This window comes from Calonectris borealis, chromosome 28 (genome assembly GCF_964195595.1).
Source record: "Calonectris borealis chromosome 28, bCalBor7.hap1.2, whole genome shotgun sequence".
NCBI classification, from domain to species: Eukaryota; Metazoa; Chordata; class Aves; order Procellariiformes; family Procellariidae; genus Calonectris; species Calonectris borealis.
Genome location: NC_134339.1, coordinates 2,118,240 through 2,135,019, shown reverse-complemented (window position 1 = coordinate 2,135,019; position 16,780 = coordinate 2,118,240). Strand labels below are relative to the sequence as shown.

Genomic DNA, 16,780 nt, shown 5'->3' with positions numbered 1-16,780 from the left:
GGCCTGAGTAGCAAAACCAGAGCCCGACGAAGAAAAACAGAGCCCGAGGAACAAAACCAGGGCCCGAGGAGCAAAACCAGAGCCCGAGGAACAAAACCAGGGCCAAGGAAAAATGCCAGAGCCCGAGGAACAAATGCAGAGCCCGAGGAACAAAACAAGAGCCCGAGGAAAATAAACAGAGCCCGAGGTAAAAATCGAGAGTCCGTGGAAGAATAGCAGGGCCCGAGGAACAAAACCAGGGCCTGAGGAACAAAACCAGAGCCCGAGGAACAAAACCAGGGCCTAAGGAACAAAACCAGAGCCCGAAGAAAAAAAACAGTGCCCAAGGAACAAAACCAGAGCCTGAGAAAAAAACCACAGCCCGAGCAGCAAAACCTGAGCTCGACGAACAAAACCAGAGTCCGAGGAACAAAACCAGAGCCCGAGGAACACAATCAGAGCCTCAGGAAAAAAGACCAAACCTGAGGAAAAATACCACACCCTGAGGAGCAAAACCAAAGCCCGAGGAATAAAACAGAGACCAAGGGAAAAAAACAGATCCCGACGAAGAAAACCAGGGCCCAAGGAACAAAACCAGGGCCCGCGAAACAAAACCAGAGCCCGAGAAAAAAACCACAGCCTGACCAGCAAAACCAGAGCTCGACGAACAAAAACAGAGCCCGAGAAAAAAAAACAAAGTCAAAGAAACACAACCAGAGCCCGAGGAAAAAAGACAGAGCCTGAGGATCAAAACCACAGCCCGAGGAGCAAAACCAGAGCCCGAGGAACAATACCAGGGCCCGAGGAACAAAACCAGAGCCCGAGAAAAAAACCACAGCCCGAGCAGCAAAACCAGAGCTCAACGAACAAAACCAGAGCCGAAGACACAAAACCAGAGCCCGACGAGGAAAACCAGGGTGGGGAACAAAACCAGGGCCCGAGGAACAAAACCAGACCCTCAGGAGCAAATCCAAACCACCAGGAAAAAAAACATAGCCTGAGGAACAAAACCAGAGCCCGAGGAACAAAACCAGAGCCCGAGAAAAAAACCACAGCCCGAGCAGCAAAACCACAGCCCGAGGATCAAAAACAGAGCCCGAGAAACAAAACCAGAGCCCAAGAAACACAACCAGAGCCCAAGGAAAAAATCAGAGCTTGAGGAACAAAACCAGACCCTCAGGAGGACACCCAAACCAGAGGAAAAAAACCATAGCCTGAGGAACAAAACCAGAGCCCAAGGAACAAAACCAGAGCCCGAGGAAAAAGAACCAGAGCCCGAGGACCAATGACAGAGCCCAAGGAATAGAACTAGAGTCCCAGCAGCAAAACCACAGCCTGAGGAATAAAACCAGGGCCTGAGGAGCAAAACCAGAGCCCGACGAAGAAAAGCAGAGCCCGAGGAACAAAACCAGGGCTTGAGGAGCAAAACCAGAGCCCGAGGAACAAAACCAGGGCCCGAGGAACAAAACCAGGGCCGAGGAAAAATGCCAGAGCCCGAGGAACAAATGCAAAGCCCGAAGAACAAAACAAGAGCCCGAGGAAAATAAACAGAGACCGAGGTAAAAATTGAGAGACCGAGGAAGAATAGCAGGGCCCGATGAACAAAACCAAGGCCCAAGGAATAAAACCTGAGGCCGAGGTATAATACCAGAGCCGGAGGAACAAAACCAGAGGCCGAGGAACAAAACCAAAGCGCAAGGAAAAAAAACAGAGCCTGAGGAACAAAACCAGAGCCCGAGGTACAAAACCAGAGCTCGAGAGATGAAACTAGTGTCCAAGGTCCAAAACCAGGGCCCGAGGAAGAAAACCAGAGCCTGAGGAACAAAACCAGAGCCTGAGAAACAAAACCAGAGTTCAAGAAACATAACCAGAGCCCCAGGAAAAAAAACAGAGCCCGAGAAACAAAACCACAGCCCCAGCAGCAAAACCAGAGCCCGAGGAACAAAACCAGAGCCCGAGGAACAAAACCAGAGCCCAAGGAACAAAACCAGAGCCTGAGAAACAAAACCAGAGTTCAAGAAACATAACCAGAGCCCCAGGAAAAAAAACAGAGCCCGAGAAACAAAACCACAGCCCCAGCAGCAAAACCAGAGCCCGAGGAACAAAACCAGAGCCTGAGGATCAAAACCACAGCCCGAGGAGCAAAGCCAGAGCCCGAGGAACAAAACCAGGGCCTGAGGAACAAAACCAGACCCCCAGGAGCAAATCCAAACCACCAGGAAAAAAAACATAGCCTGAGGAACAAAACTAGAGTCCAAGGAACAAAACGAGAGCCAGAGGAACAAAACCACAGCCCCAGCAGCAAAACCACAGCCCGAGGAGCAAAGCCAGAGCCCGAGGAACAAAACCAGGGCCTGAGGAACAAAACCAGACCCCCAGGAGCAAATCCAAACCACCAGGAAAAAAAACATAGCCTGAGGAACAAAACTAGAGTCCAAGGAACAAAACGAGAGCCAGAGGAACAAAACCAGGGCCCGAGGAACAACACCAGAGCCCGAGGAAATGATACAGAGCCCGAGGTACAAAACCAGATCCTGAGGAACAAAACCAGAGCCCAAGGAACAAAACCAGAGCCCGAGGAACAAAACCAGGGCCCGACGAACAAAACCAGGGCGCGAGGAACAAAACCAGGGCCCGAGGAACAAAACCAGAGCCTGAGGAATAATACCAGGGCCTGAGGAATAATACCAGGGCCCAAGGAACAAAACCAGAGCCCAAGGAACAAAACCAAAGCGCAAGGAAAAAAAACAGAGCCTAAGGAACAAAACCAGAGCCCAAGGTACACAACCAGATCCCGAGGAACAAAACCAGGGCCCGAGGAACAAAACCAGAGCGTGAGGAAAAAAACAGAGCGCGAGGAACAAAACCAGGGCCCGAGGAACAAAACCAGAGCCCAAGGAACAAAACCAGAGCCCCAGCAGCAAAACCAGAGCCCGAGGAACAAAACCAGAGCTCGAGGAAGAATACCAGAGCCTAAGGAACAAAACCAGGGCCCAAGGAACAAAACCAGAGCCCGTAGAACAAAACCAGAGCCCAAGGAAAAAAACCAGAGCCCGAGAAAAAAACCACAGCCCGAGCAGCAAAACCTGAGCTCGACGAACAAAACCAGAGTCCGAGTAACAAAACCAGAGCCCGAGGAACACAATCAGAGCTTGAGGAAAAAAGACAGAGCCTGAGGAAAAAAAACACAGCCTGAGGAGCAAAACCAGAGCCCGAGGAACAAAAGCAGACCCCAAGGAAAAAAAACAGAGCCCAACAAGGAAAACCAGAGCCCGAGGAACAAAACCAGACCCTCAGAAGCAAATCCAAACCACCAGGAAAAAAACCATAGCCTGAGGAACAAAACCAGAGACCAAGGAACAAAACCAGAGCCCGAGAAAAAAACCACAGCACGACCAGCAAAACCAGAGCTCGATGAACAAAAACAGAGTCCGAGAAAAAAAACCAGAGCCCAAGAAACACAACCAGAGCCCGAGGAAAAAAGACAGAGCCTGACGATCAAAACCACAGCCCAAGGAGCAAAACCAGAGCCCGAGGAACAAAACCAGGGCCCGAGGAACAAAACCAGACCCTCAGGAGCAAATCCAAACCACTAGGAAAAAAAACAGCCTAAGGAACAAAACTAGAGCCCGAGAAAAAAAACACAGCCTGAGCAGCAAAACCAGAGCTCAACGAACAAAAACAGGGCCCAAGGAAAAAAACTAGAGCCCGACGAGGAAAACCAGGGCCCGAGGAAAAAAGCCAGGGCCCGAGAAACAAAACCAGAGCCTGAGTAAAAAAACAGAGCTTGAGGAACAAAACCAGGGCCCGAGGAACAAAACCACAGCCCCAGTAGCAAAACCAGATCCCGAGGAACAAAACCAGAGCTCGAGGGATGAAACTAGAGCCCGAGGAACAAAACCAGTTCCGAGGAACAAAACCTGAGCCTGAGGAACAAAACCAGAGCCCGAGGAAAAAAAACAGTACCCCAGCAGCAAAACTAGAGCCCAAGGAACAAAACCAGAGCCCGAGGAAAAAAAAACAGAGCCCGAGGAAGAAATCCAGAGCCCGAAGAAGAATACCAGGGCCCGATGAACAAAACCAGGGCACGAGGTACAAAACCAGATCCTGAGGAACAAAACCAGAGGCCGGGGAACAAAACCAAAGCGCAAGGAAAAAAACCAGAGCCCCAGGAATAAAACGAGGGCCCGAGAAACAAAACCAGAGCCCCAGCAGCAAAACCAGAGCCCAAGGAACAAAACCAGAGCCCAAGGAACAAAACCAAAGCCCAAGGAGAAAAACCAGGGCCCCAGGAGCAAAACCATAGCCTGAGGAACAAAAGCAGGGCCCAACGAACAAAACCAGAGTCCGTGGACGAAACCAGAGCCCGAGAAAAAAAACAGAGCCTGAGTAACAAAACCAGAGCCTCAGCAGCAAAACCAGAGCCCGAGGAACAAAACAGGGCCCGAGGAACAAAACCAGAGCCTGAGGAACAAAACAAGAGCCCGAGGAAAAAAACCAGAACCCCAGCAGCAAAACTAGAGCCCAAGGAACAAAACCAGAGCTCCAGGAACAAAACCAAAGTGCGAGGAAAAAAAACAGAGCCCGAGGAAAAAAAACAGAGACTCAGGTGCAAAACTGAAGCACCAGGAAAAAAAACAGAACCCGAGGAATAAAACCAGAGACTGACGAGGAAAACCAGGGCCCAAGGAACAAAACCAGAGCCCGACGAGGAAAACCAGAGCCCGAGGAACAAAACCAGGGCCTGAGGAACAAAACCAGAGCCTGAAGAAAAAAACCAGAGCCTGAGGAACAAAACCAGACCCTCAGGAGGACATCCAAACCATCAGGAAAAAAACAATAGCCTGAGGACCAAAACCAGAGCCCAAGGAACAAAACCAGAGCCCGAGGAAAAAGAACCAGAGCCCAAGGACCAATGACAGAGCCCAAGGAATAGAACTAGAGTCCCAGCAGCAAAACCACAGCCTGAGGAACAAAACCAGGGCCCGAGGAGCAAAACCAGAGCCCGCGGAACAAAACCAGAGGCCGAGGTATAATACGAGAGCCCGAGAAATAAAACAGATCCCGAGGAACAAAACCAGAGACTCAGGAGCAAAACCAGAGCCCAAGGAACAAAACCAGGGCTCGAGGAACGACACCAGAGCTTAAGGAACAAAACCAGAGCCCAAGGAACAAATCCAGGGCCCAAGGAACAAAACCAGAGCCCGAAGAAAAAAACCAGTGCCCAAGGAACAAAACCAGAGCCTGAGAAAAAAAACACAGCCCGAGCAGCAAAACCTGAGCTCGACGAACAAAACCAGAGTCCGAGGAACACAATCAGAGCCTCAGGAAAACAGACCGAACGTGAGGAAAAATACCACACCCTGAGGAGCAAAACCAAAGCCCGAGGAACAAAACCGGAGCCCAAGGAAAAAAAACGGATCCCGACGAGGAAAACCAGGGCCCGAGGAACAAAACCAGGGCCCGCGAAACAAAACCAGAGCCCGAGGAACAAAACCAGAGCCCGAGAAAAAAACCACAGCCTGACCAGCAAAACCAGAAGTCGACGAACAAAAACAGAGCCCGAGAAACAAAACCGAGTCCAAGAAACACAACCAGAGCCCGAGGAAAAAAGACAAAGCCTGAGGATCAAAACCACAGCCCGAGGAGCAAAACCAGAGTCCGAGGAACAAAACCAGAGCCCGAGGAACAAAACCAGAGCCCGAGAAAAAAAACACAGCAAGAGAAGCAAAACCAGAACTCAGCGAACAAAACCAGAGCCCAAGGAACAAAACCAGAGCCCGAGAAACAAAACCAGAGCCCAAGAAACACAACCAGACCCCGAGGAAAAAAGACAGAGCCCGAAGAAGAATACCAGGGCCCGATGAACAAAACCAGAGCCCGAGGAAATAAACCAGAGCCCGAGATACAAAAGCAGATCCTGAGGAACAAAACCAGAGGCCGAGGAACAAAACCAGGGCCCGAGGAAAAAAATTAGAGCTCCAGGAAAAAAAACAGAGCCCGCGAAACTAACCAGAGCCCCAGGAGCAAAACCAGAGCCCGAGGAACAAAACAAGGGCCCCAGGAGCAAAACCAGAGCCTGAGGAACAAAAGCAGAGCCCAACGAACAAAACCAGAGTCCGAGGGAAAAAAACAGGGCCCGAGGTACAAAACCACATCCTGAGAAAAAAAAACAGGGCCCCAGGAGAAAAACCTGAGCCTGAGAAAAAAACCAGAGCCCGAGAAACAAAACCAGAGTCTAAGAAACACAACCAGAGCCCGAGGAAAAAAGACAGAGCCTGACGATCAAAACCACAGCCCAAGGAGCAAAACCAGAGCCCAAGGAACAAAACCAGGGCCCGAGGAACAAAACCAGACCCCCAGGAGCAAATCCAAACCACTAGGAAAAAAAACATAGCGTGAGGAACAAAACTAGAGCCCAAGGAACAAAACCAGAGCCCGAGGAAAAAAAACAGAGCCCGAAGAACGAAACCAGAGCCCAAGGAAAAAAACCAGAGCCCGACGAGGAAAACCAGGGCCCGAGGAGAAAAGCCAGGGCCCGAAGAACAAAACCAGAGCCTGAGTAAAAAAACAGAGCTCAAGGAACAAAACCAGGGCCCAAGGAACAAAACCAGAGCCCAAGGAACAAAACCAGAGCCTCAGCAGCAAAACCAGAGCCCGAGGAACAAAACAGGGCCCGAGGAACAAAACCAGAGCCTGAGGAACAAAACCAGAACCCAAGGAAAAAAAACAGAACCCCAGCAGCAAAACTAGAGCCCAAGGAACAAAACCAGAGCTCCAGGAACAAAACCAAAGTGCAAGGAAAAAAACCATAGCCCGAGGAAAAAAACCAGAGACTCAGGAGCAAAACTGAAGCACAAGGAAAAAAAACAGAACCCGAGGAACAAAACCAGAGACTGACGAGGAATACCAGGGCCCAAGGAACAAAACCAGAGCCCGACGGAGAAAACCACAGCCTGAGGAACAAAACCAGGGCCCGAGGAGCAAAACCAGAGCCCGAGGAACAAAACCAGGGCCAAGGAAAAATGCCAGAGCCCGAGGAACAAATGCAGAGCCCGAGGAACAAAACAAGAGCCCGAGGAAAATAAACAGAGCCCGAGGTAAAAATCGAGAGTCCGTGGAAGAATAGCAGGGCCCGAGGAACAAAACCAGGGCCTGAGGAACAAAACCAGAGGCCAAGGTATAATACCAGAGGCCGAGGAATAATACCAGGGCCCGTGGAACAAAACCAGAGGCCGAGGAACAAAACCAAAGCGCAAGGAAAAAAAACAGAGTTCGAGGAACAAAACCAGAGCCCGAGGAACAAAACCAGAGCGCGAGGAATGAAACCAGGGCCCGAGAAATAAAACAGAGCCCGAGGAACTAAACCAGAGACTCAGCAGCAAAACCAGAGCCCAAGGAACAAAACCAGGGCCCGAGGAACAAAACCAGGGCCTAAGGAACAAAACCAGAGCCCGAAGAAAAAAAACAGTGCCCAAGGAACAAAACCAGAGCCTGAGAAAAAAACCACAGCCCGAGCAGCAAAACCTGAGCTCGACGAACAAAACCAGAGTCCAAGGAACAAAACCAGAGCCCGAGGAACACAATCAGAGCCCGAGGAAAAAAGACCGAACCTGAGGAAAAATACCACACCCTGAGGAGCAAAACCAAAGCCCGAGGAATAAAACAGAGACCAAGGGAAAAAAACAGATCCCGACGAAGAAAACCAGGGCCCAAGGAACAAAACCAGGGCCCGCGAAACAAAACCAGAGCCCGAGGAACAAAACCAGAGCCCGAGAAAAAAACCACAGCCTGACCAGCAAAACCAGAGCTCGATGAACAAAAACAGAGCCCGAGAAAAAAAAACAAAGTCAAAGAAACACAACCAGAGCCCGAGGAAAAAAGACAGAGCCTGAGGATCAAAACCACAGCCCGAGGAGCAAAACCAGAGCCCGAGGAACAATACCAGGGCCCGAGGAACAAAACCAGAGCCCGAGAAAAAAACCACAGCCCGAGCAGCAAAACCAGAGCTCAACGAACAAAACCAGAGCCGAAGACACAAAACCAGAGCCCGACGAGGAAAACCAGGGTGGGGAACAAAACCAGGGCCCGAGGAACAAAACCAGACCCTCAGGAGCAAATCCAAACCACCAGGAAAAAAAACATAGCCTGAGGAACAAAACCAGAGCCCGAGGAACAAAACCAGAGCCCGAGAAACACAACCAGAGCCCAAGGAAAAAAGACAGAGCCTGAGGAAAAAATCCAGAGCCCGAAGAAGAATACCAGGGCCCGATGAACAAAACCAGACCCTCAGGAGGAAATCCAAACCACCAGAAAAATAAACATAGCTTGCGGAACAAAACCAGAGCCCGAGGAACAAAACCAGAGCCCGAGGAACAAAACCAGAGCCCAAGAAAAAAATCAGAGCTTGAGGAACAAAACCAGACCCTCAGGAGGACATCCAAACCAGAGGAAAAAAACCATAGCCTGAGGAACAAAACCAGAGCCCAAGGAACAAAACCAGAGCCCGAGGAAAAAGAACCAGAGCCCGAGGACCAATGACAGAGCCCAAGGAATAGAACTAGAGTCCCAGCAGCAAAACCACAGCCTGAGGAACAAAACCACAGCCCGAGGAGCAAAACCAGAGCCTGAGGAACAAAACCAGAGGCCGAGGTATAATACGAGAGCCCGAGAAATAAAACAGATCCCGAGGAACAAAACCAGAGACTCAGGAGCAAAACCAGAGCCCAAGGAACAAAACCAGGGCCCGAGGAACAAAACCAGAGCTTAAGGAACAAAACCAGAGCCCAAGGAACAAATCCAGGGCCCAAGGAACAAAACCAGAGCCCGAAGAAAAAAACCAGTGCCCAAGGAACAAAACCAGAGCCTGAGAAAAAAAACACAGCCCGAGCAGAAAAAACCTGAGCTCGACGAACAAAACCAGAGTCCGAGGAACACAATCAGAGCCTCAGGAAAACAGACCGAACGTGAGGAAAAATACCACACCCTGAGGAGCAAAACCAAAGCCCGAGGAACAAAACCAGAGCCCAAGGAAAAAAAACGGATCCCGACGAGGAAAACCAGGGCCCGAGGAACAAAACCAGGGCCCGCGAAACAAAACCAGAGCCCGAGGAACAAAACCAGAGCCCGAGAAAAAAAACACAGCCTGACCAGCAAAACCAGAAGTCGACGAACAAAAACAGAGCCCGAGAAACAAAACCGAGTCCAAGAAACACAACCAGAGCCAACAGGAAAAAAGAAAAAGCCTGAGGATCAAAACCACAGCCCGAGGAGTAAAACCAGAGCCCGAGGAACAAAACCAGAGCCCAAGGAACAAAACCAGAGCCCGAGAAAAAAACCACAGCAAGAGAAGCAAAACCAGAACTCGGCGAACAAAACCAGAGCCCAAGGAACAAAACCAGAGCCCGAGAAAAAAACCACAGCCCGACCAGCAAAACCTGAGCTCGATGAACAAAAACAGAGCCCGAGAAACAAAACCAGAGCCCAAGAAACACAACCAGACCCCGAGGAAAAAAGACAGAGCCCGAAGAAGAATACCAGGGCCCGATTAACAAAACCAGAGCCCGAGGAAATAAACCAGAGCCCGAGATACAAAAGCAGATCCTGAGGAACAAAACCAGAGGCCAAGGAACAAAACCAGAGCCCGACGAGGAAAACCAGGGCCCGAGGAAAAAAGCCAGGGCCCGAAGAACAAAACCAGAGCCTGAGTAAAAAAACAGAGCTCGAGGAACAAAACCAGGGCCCAAGGAACAAAACCAGAGCCCAAGGAACAAAACCACAGCCCCAGTAGCAAAACTAGAGCCTAAGGAACAAAACCAGGGCCCGAGGAAGAAAACCTGAGCCTGAGGAACAAAAGCAGAGGCCGAGGAAGAATACTAGAGCCCGAGGAACAAAACCAGAGCCTCAGCAGCAAAACCAGAGCCCGAGGAACAAAACAGGGCCCGAGGAACAAAACCAGAGCCTGAGGAACAAAACCAGAGCCCGAGGAAATAAACCAGAGCCCGAGATACAAAAGCAGATCCTGAGGAACAAAACCAGAGGCCGAGGAACAAAACCAGGGCCCGAGGAAAAAAATTAGAGCTCCAGGAAAAAAAACAGAGCCCGCGAAACTAACCAGAGCCCCAGGAGCAAAACCAGAGCCCGAGGAACAAAACAAGGGCCCCAGGAGCAAAACCAGAGCCTGAGGAACAAAAGCAGAGCCCAACGAAAAAAACCAGAGTCCGAGGGAAAAAAACAGGGCCCGAGGTACAAAACCACATCCTGAGAAAAAAAAACAGGGCCCCAGGAGAAAAACCTGAGCCTGAGAAAAAAAACAGAGCCCGAGAAACAAAACCAGAGTCTAAGAAACACAACCAGAGCCCGAGGAAAAAAGACAGAGCCTGACGATCAAAACCACAGCCCAAGGAGCAAAACCAGAGCCCAAGGAACAAAACCAGGGCCCGAGGAACAAAACCAGACCCCCAGGAGCAAATCCAAACCACTAGGAAAAAAAACATAGCGTGAGGAACAAAACTAGAGCCCAAGGAACAAAACCAGAGCCCGAGGAAAAAAAACAGAGCCCGAAGAACGAAACCAGAGCCCAAGGAAAAAAACCAGAGCCCGACGAGGAAAACCAGGGCCCGAGGAGAAAAGCCAGGGCCCGAAGAACAAAACCAGAGCCTGAGTAAAAAAACAGAGCTCAAGGAACAAAACCAGGGCCCAAGGAACAAAACCAGAGCCCAAGGAACAAAACCAAAGTGCGAGGAAAAAAACCATAGCCCGAGGAAAAAAAACAGAGACTCAGGAGCAAAACCGAAGCACCAGGAAAAAAAACAGAACCTGAGGAACAAAACCAGAGACTGACGAGTAATACCAGGGCCCAAGGAACAAAACCAGAGCCCGACGGAGAAAACCACAGCCTGAGGAACAAAACCAGGGCCTGAGTAGCAAAACCAGAGCCCGACGAAGAAAAACAGAGCCCGAGGAACAAAACCAGGGCCCGAGGAGCAAAACCAGAGCCCGAGGAACAAAACCAGGGCCAAGGAAAAATGCCAGAGCCCGAGGAACAAATGCAGAGCCCGAGGAACAAAACAAGAGCCCGAGGAAAATAAACAGAGCCCGAGGTAAAAATCGAGAGTCCGTGGAAGAATAGCAGGGCCCGAGGAACAAAACCAGGGCCTGAGGAACAAAACCAGAGCCCGAGGAACAAAACCAGGGCCTAAGGAACAAAACCAGAGCCCGAAGAAAAAAAACAGTGCCCAAGGAACAAAACCAGAGCCTGAGAAAAAAACCACAGCCCGAGCAGCAAAACCTGAGCTCGACGAACAAAACCAGAGTCCGAGGAACAAAACCAGAGCCCGAGGAACACAATCAGAGCCTCAGGAAAAAAGACCAAACCTGAGGAAAAATACCACACCCTGAGGAGCAAAACCAAAGCCCGAGGAATAAAACAGAGACCAAGGGAAAAAAACAGATCCCGACGAAGAAAACCAGGGCCCAAGGAACAAAACCAGGGCCCGCGAAACAAAACCAGAGCCCGAGAAAAAAACCACAGCCTGACCAGCAAAACCAGAGCTCGACGAACAAAAACAGAGCCCGAGAAAAAAAAACAAAGTCAAAGAAACACAACCAGAGCCCGAGGAAAAAAGACAGAGCCTGAGGATCAAAACCACAGCCCGAGGAGCAAAACCAGAGCCCGAGGAACAATACCAGGGCCCGAGGAACAAAACCAGAGCCCGAGAAAAAAACCACAGCCCGAGCAGCAAAACCAGAGCTCAACGAACAAAACCAGAGCCGAAGACACAAAACCAGAGCCCGACGAGGAAAACCAGGGTGGGGAACAAAACCAGGGCCCGAGGAACAAAACCAGACCCTCAGGAGCAAATCCAAACCACCAGGAAAAAAAACATAGCCTGAGGAACAAAACCAGAGCCCGAGGAACAAAACCAGAGCCCGAGAAAAAAACCACAGCCCGAGCAGCAAAACCACAGCCCGAGGATCAAAAACAGAGCCCGAGAAACAAAACCAGAGCCCAAGAAACACAACCAGAGCCCAAGGAAAAAATCAGAGCTTGAGGAACAAAACCAGACCCTCAGGAGGACACCCAAACCAGAGGAAAAAAACCATAGCCTGAGGAACAAAACCAGAGCCCAAGGAACAAAACCAGAGCCCGAGGAAAAAGAACCAGAGCCCGAGGACCAATGACAGAGCCCAAGGAATAGAACTAGAGTCCCAGCAGCAAAACCACAGCCTGAGGAATAAAACCAGGGCCTGAGGAGCAAAACCAGAGCCCGACGAAGAAAAGCAGAGCCCGAGGAACAAAACCAGGGCTTGAGGAGCAAAACCAGAGCCCGAGGAACAAAACCAGGGCCCGAGGAACAAAACCAGGGCCGAGGAAAAATGCCAGAGCCCGAGGAACAAATGCAAAGCCCGAAGAACAAAACAAGAGCCCGAGGAAAATAAACAGAGACCGAGGTAAAAATTGAGAGACCGAGGAAGAATAGCAGGGCCCGATGAACAAAACCAAGGCCCAAGGAATAAAACCTGAGGCCGAGGTATAATACCAGAGCCGGAGGAACAAAACCAGAGGCCGAGGAACAAAACCAAAGCGCAAGGAAAAAAAACAGAGCCTGAGGAACAAAACCAGAGCCCGAGGTACAAAACCAGAGCTCGAGAGATGAAACTAGTGTCCAAGGTCCAAAACCAGGGCCCGAGGAAGAAAACCAGAGCCTGAGGAACAAAACCAGAGCCTGAGAAACAAAACCAGAGTTCAAGAAACATAACCAGAGCCCCAGGAAAAAAAACAGAGCCCGAGAAACAAAACCACAGCCCCAGCAGCAAAACCAGAGCCCGAGGAACAAAACCAGAGCCCGAGGAACAAAACCAGAGCCCAAGGAACAAAACCAGAGCCTGAGAAACAAAACCAGAGTTCAAGAAACATAACCAGAGCCCCAGGAAAAAAAACAGAGCCCGAGAAACAAAACCACAGCCCCAGCAGCAAAACCAGAGCCCGAGGAACAAAACCAGAGCCTGAGGATCAAAACCACAGCCCGAGGAGCAAAGCCAGAGCCCGAGGAACAAAACCAGGGCCTGAGGAACAAAACCAGACCCCCAGGAGCAAATCCAAACCACCAGGAAAAAAAACATAGCCTGAGGAACAAAACTAGAGTCCAAGGAACAAAACGAGAGCCAGAGGAACAAAACCACAGCCCCAGCAGCAAAACCACAGCCCGAGGAGCAAAGCCAGAGCCCGAGGAACAAAACCAGGGCCTGAGGAACAAAACCAGACCCCCAGGAGCAAATCCAAACCACCAGGAAAAAAAACATAGCCTGAGGAACAAAACTAGAGTCCAAGGAACAAAACGAGAGCCAGAGGAACAAAACCAGGGCCCGAGGAACAACACCAGAGCCCGAGGAAATGATACAGAGCCCGAGGTACAAAACCAGATCCTGAGGAACAAAACCAGAGCCCAAGGAACAAAACCAGAGCCCGAGGAACAAAACCAGGGCCCGACGAACAAAACCAGGGCGCGAGGAACAAAACCAGGGCCCGAGGAACAAAACCAGAGCCTGAGGAATAATACCAGGGCCTGAGGAATAATACCAGGGCCCAAGGAACAAAACCAGAGCCCAAGGAACAAAACCAAAGCGCAAGGAAAAAAAACAGAGCCTAAGGAACAAAACCAGAGCCCAAGGTACACAACCAGATCCCGAGGAACAAAACCAGGGCCCGAGGAACAAAACCAGAGCGTGAGGAAAAAAACAGAGCGCGAGGAACAAAACCAGGGCCCGAGGAACAAAACCAGAGCCCAAGGAACAAAACCAGAGCCCCAGCAGCAAAACCAGAGCCCGAGGAACAAAACCAGAGCTCGAGGAAGAATACCAGAGCCTAAGGAACAAAACCAGGGCCCAAGGAACAAAACCAGAGCCCGTAGAACAAAACCAGAGCCCAAGGAAAAAAACCAGAGCCCGAGAAAAAAACCACAGCCCGAGCAGCAAAACCTGAGCTCGACGAACAAAACCAGAGTCCGAGTAACAAAACCAGAGCCCGAGGAACACAATCAGAGCTTGAGGAAAAAAGACAGAGCCTGAGGAAAAAAAACACAGCCTGAGGAGCAAAACCAGAGCCCGAGGAACAAAAGCAGACCCCAAGGAAAAAAAACAGAGCCCAACAAGGAAAACCAGAGCCCGAGGAACAAAACCAGACCCTCAGAAGCAAATCCAAACCACCAGGAAAAAAACCATAGCCTGAGGAACAAAACCAGAGACCAAGGAACAAAACCAGAGCCCGAGAAAAAAACCACAGCACGACCAGCAAAACCAGAGCTCGATGAACAAAAACAGAGTCCGAGAAAAAAAACCAGAGCCCAAGAAACACAACCAGAGCCCGAGGAAAAAAGACAGAGCCTGACGATCAAAACCACAGCCCAAGGAGCAAAACCAGAGCCCGAGGAACAAAACCAGGGCCCGAGGAACAAAACCAGACCCTCAGGAGCAAATCCAAACCACTAGGAAAAAAAACAGCCTAAGGAACAAAACTAGAGCCCGAGAAAAAAAACACAGCCTGAGCAGCAAAACCAGAGCTCAACGAACAAAAACAGGGCCCAAGGAAAAAAACTAGAGCCCGACGAGGAAAACCAGGGCCCGAGGAAAAAAGCCAGGGCCCGAGAAACAAAACCAGAGCCTGAGTAAAAAAACAGAGCTTGAGGAACAAAACCAGGGCCCGAGGAACAAAACCACAGCCCCAGTAGCAAAACCAGATCCCGAGGAACAAAACCAGAGCTCGAGGGATGAAACTAGAGCCCGAGGAACAAAACCAGTTCCGAGGAACAAAACCTGAGCCTGAGGAACAAAACCAGAGCCCGAGGAAAAAAAACAGTACCCCAGCAGCAAAACTAGAGCCCAAGGAACAAAACCAGAGCCCGAGGAAAAAAAAACAGAGCCCGAGGAAGAAATCCAGAGCCCGAAGAAGAATACCAGGGCCCGATGAACAAAACCAGGGCACGAGGTACAAAACCAGATCCTGAGGAACAAAACCAGAGGCCGGGGAACAAAACCAAAGCGCAAGGAAAAAAACCAGAGCCCCAGGAATAAAACGAGGGCCCGAGAAACAAAACCAGAGCCCCAGCAGCAAAACCAGAGCCCAAGGAACAAAACCAGAGCCCAAGGAACAAAACCAAAGCCCAAGGAGAAAAACCAGGGCCCCAGGAGCAAAACCATAGCCTGAGGAACAAAAGCAGGGCCCAACGAACAAAACCAGAGTCCGTGGACGAAACCAGAGCCCGAGAAAAAAAACAGAGCCTGAGTAACAAAACCAGAGCCTCAGCAGCAAAACCAGAGCCCGAGGAACAAAACAGGGCCCGAGGAACAAAACCAGAGCCTGAGGAACAAAACAAGAGCCCGAGGAAAAAAACCAGAACCCCAGCAGCAAAACTAGAGCCCAAGGAACAAAACCAGAGCTCCAGGAACAAAACCAAAGTGCGAGGAAAAAAAACAGAGCCCGAGGAAAAAAAACAGAGACTCAGGTGCAAAACTGAAGCACCAGGAAAAAAAACAGAACCCGAGGAATAAAACCAGAGACTGACGAGGAAAACCAGGGCCCAAGGAACAAAACCAGAGCCCGACGAGGAAAACCAGAGCCCGAGGAACAAAACCAGGGCCTGAGGAACAAAACCAGAGCCTGAAGAAAAAAACCAGAGCCTGAGGAACAAAACCAGACCCTCAGGAGGACATCCAAACCATCAGGAAAAAAACAATAGCCTGAGGACCAAAACCAGAGCCCAAGGAACAAAACCAGAGCCCGAGGAAAAAGAACCAGAGCCCAAGGACCAATGACAGAGCCCAAGGAATAGAACTAGAGTCCCAGCAGCAAAACCACAGCCTGAGGAACAAAACCAGGGCCCGAGGAGCAAAACCAGAGCCCGCGGAACAAAACCAGAGGCCGAGGTATAATACGAGAGCCCGAGAAATAAAACAGATCCCGAGGAACAAAACCAGAGACTCAGGAGCAAAACCAGAGCCCAAGGAACAAAACCAGGGCTCGAGGAACGACACCAGAGCTTAAGGAACAAAACCAGAGCCCAAGGAACAAATCCAGGGCCCAAGGAACAAAACCAGAGCCCGAAGAAAAAAACCAGTGCCCAAGGAACAAAACCAGAGCCTGAGAAAAAAAACACAGCCCGAGCAGCAAAACCTGAGCTCGACGAACAAAACCAGAGTCCGAGGAACACAATCAGAGCCTCAGGAAAACAGACCGAACGTGAGGAAAAATACCACACCCTGAGGAGCAAAACCAAAGCCCGAGGAACAAAACCGGAGCCCAAGGAAAAAAAACGGATCCCGACGAGGAAAACCAGGGCCCGAGGAACAAAACCAGGGCCCGCGAAACAAAACCAGAGCCCGAGGAACAAAACCAGAGCCCGAGAAAAAAACCACAGCCTGACCAGCAAAACCAGAAGTCGACGAACAAAAACAGAGCCCGAGAAACAAAACCGAGTCCAAGAAACACAACCAGAGCCCGAGGAAAAAAGACAAAGCCTGAGGATCAAAACCACAGCCCGAGGAGCAAAACCAGAGTCCGAGGAACAAAACCAGAGCCCGAGGAACAAAACCAGAGCCCGAGAAAAAAAACACAGCAAGAGAAGCAAAACCAGAACTCAGCGAACAAAACCAGAGCCCAAGGAACAAAACCAGAGCCCGAGAAACAAAACCAGAGCCCAAGAAACACAACCAGACCCCGAGGAAAAAAGACAGAGCCCGAAGAAGAATACCAGGGCCCGATGAACAAAACCAGAGCCCGAGGAAATAAACCAGAGCCCGAGAT

The 16,780-nt window shown here is 50.4% G+C and overlaps 2 protein-coding genes across 2 annotated transcripts in view; both read right to left on the bottom strand.

Moving 5' to 3' along the window:
• On the bottom strand, positions 1 to 8,442 carry LOC142093686 (uncharacterized). The gene is made up of 3 exons (XM_075175080.1): positions 8,406 to 8,442; positions 4,861 to 5,718; positions 1 to 1,412 (listed from the first exon to the last, which is right to left on the bottom strand). The coding sequence occupies exons 1-3, from the start codon at positions 8,440 to 8,442 to the stop codon at positions 1,288 to 1,290; spliced, it is 1,020 nt and encodes a 339-aa protein (XP_075031181.1). The 3' UTR covers positions 1 to 1,287.
• A 2,452-nt stretch (positions 8,443 to 10,894) lies between these two features.
• Positions 10,895 to 16,780, bottom strand: part of LOC142093685 (uncharacterized) — a 36,874-nt gene continuing 30,988 nt past the window's right edge. The window contains exons 2-3 of the mRNA XM_075175079.1: positions 15,755 to 16,612; positions 10,895 to 12,306 (exon numbers count right to left, since the gene is read on the bottom strand). Coding sequence (XP_075031180.1) covers positions 12,182 to 12,306; positions 15,755 to 16,612 — 983 coding nt within the window. The 3' untranslated portion in view covers positions 10,895 to 12,181. The remainder of the gene's footprint in view (positions 12,307 to 15,754; positions 16,613 to 16,780) is intronic.

What these genes read in the sequence shown, in the direction of transcription:
- LOC142093686 (XM_075175080.1), bottom strand. Translation starts at nt 8,442, where the DNA reads ATGGTTTTTTTCCTCTGGTTTGGATGTCCTCCTGAGG. An exon ending in GTTTGGATGTCCTCCTGAGG is followed by an intron (nt 5,719 to 8,405) that starts GTCTGGTTTTGT and finishes TTGTTCGCTGAG; the next exon opens with TTCTGGTTTTGCTTCTCTTG. An exon ending in TGGTTCTTTTTCCTCGGGCT is followed by an intron (nt 1,413 to 4,860) that starts CTGGTTTTGTTC and finishes TGTTCCTCGGGC; the next exon opens with TCTGGTTTTGCTCCTCAAGC.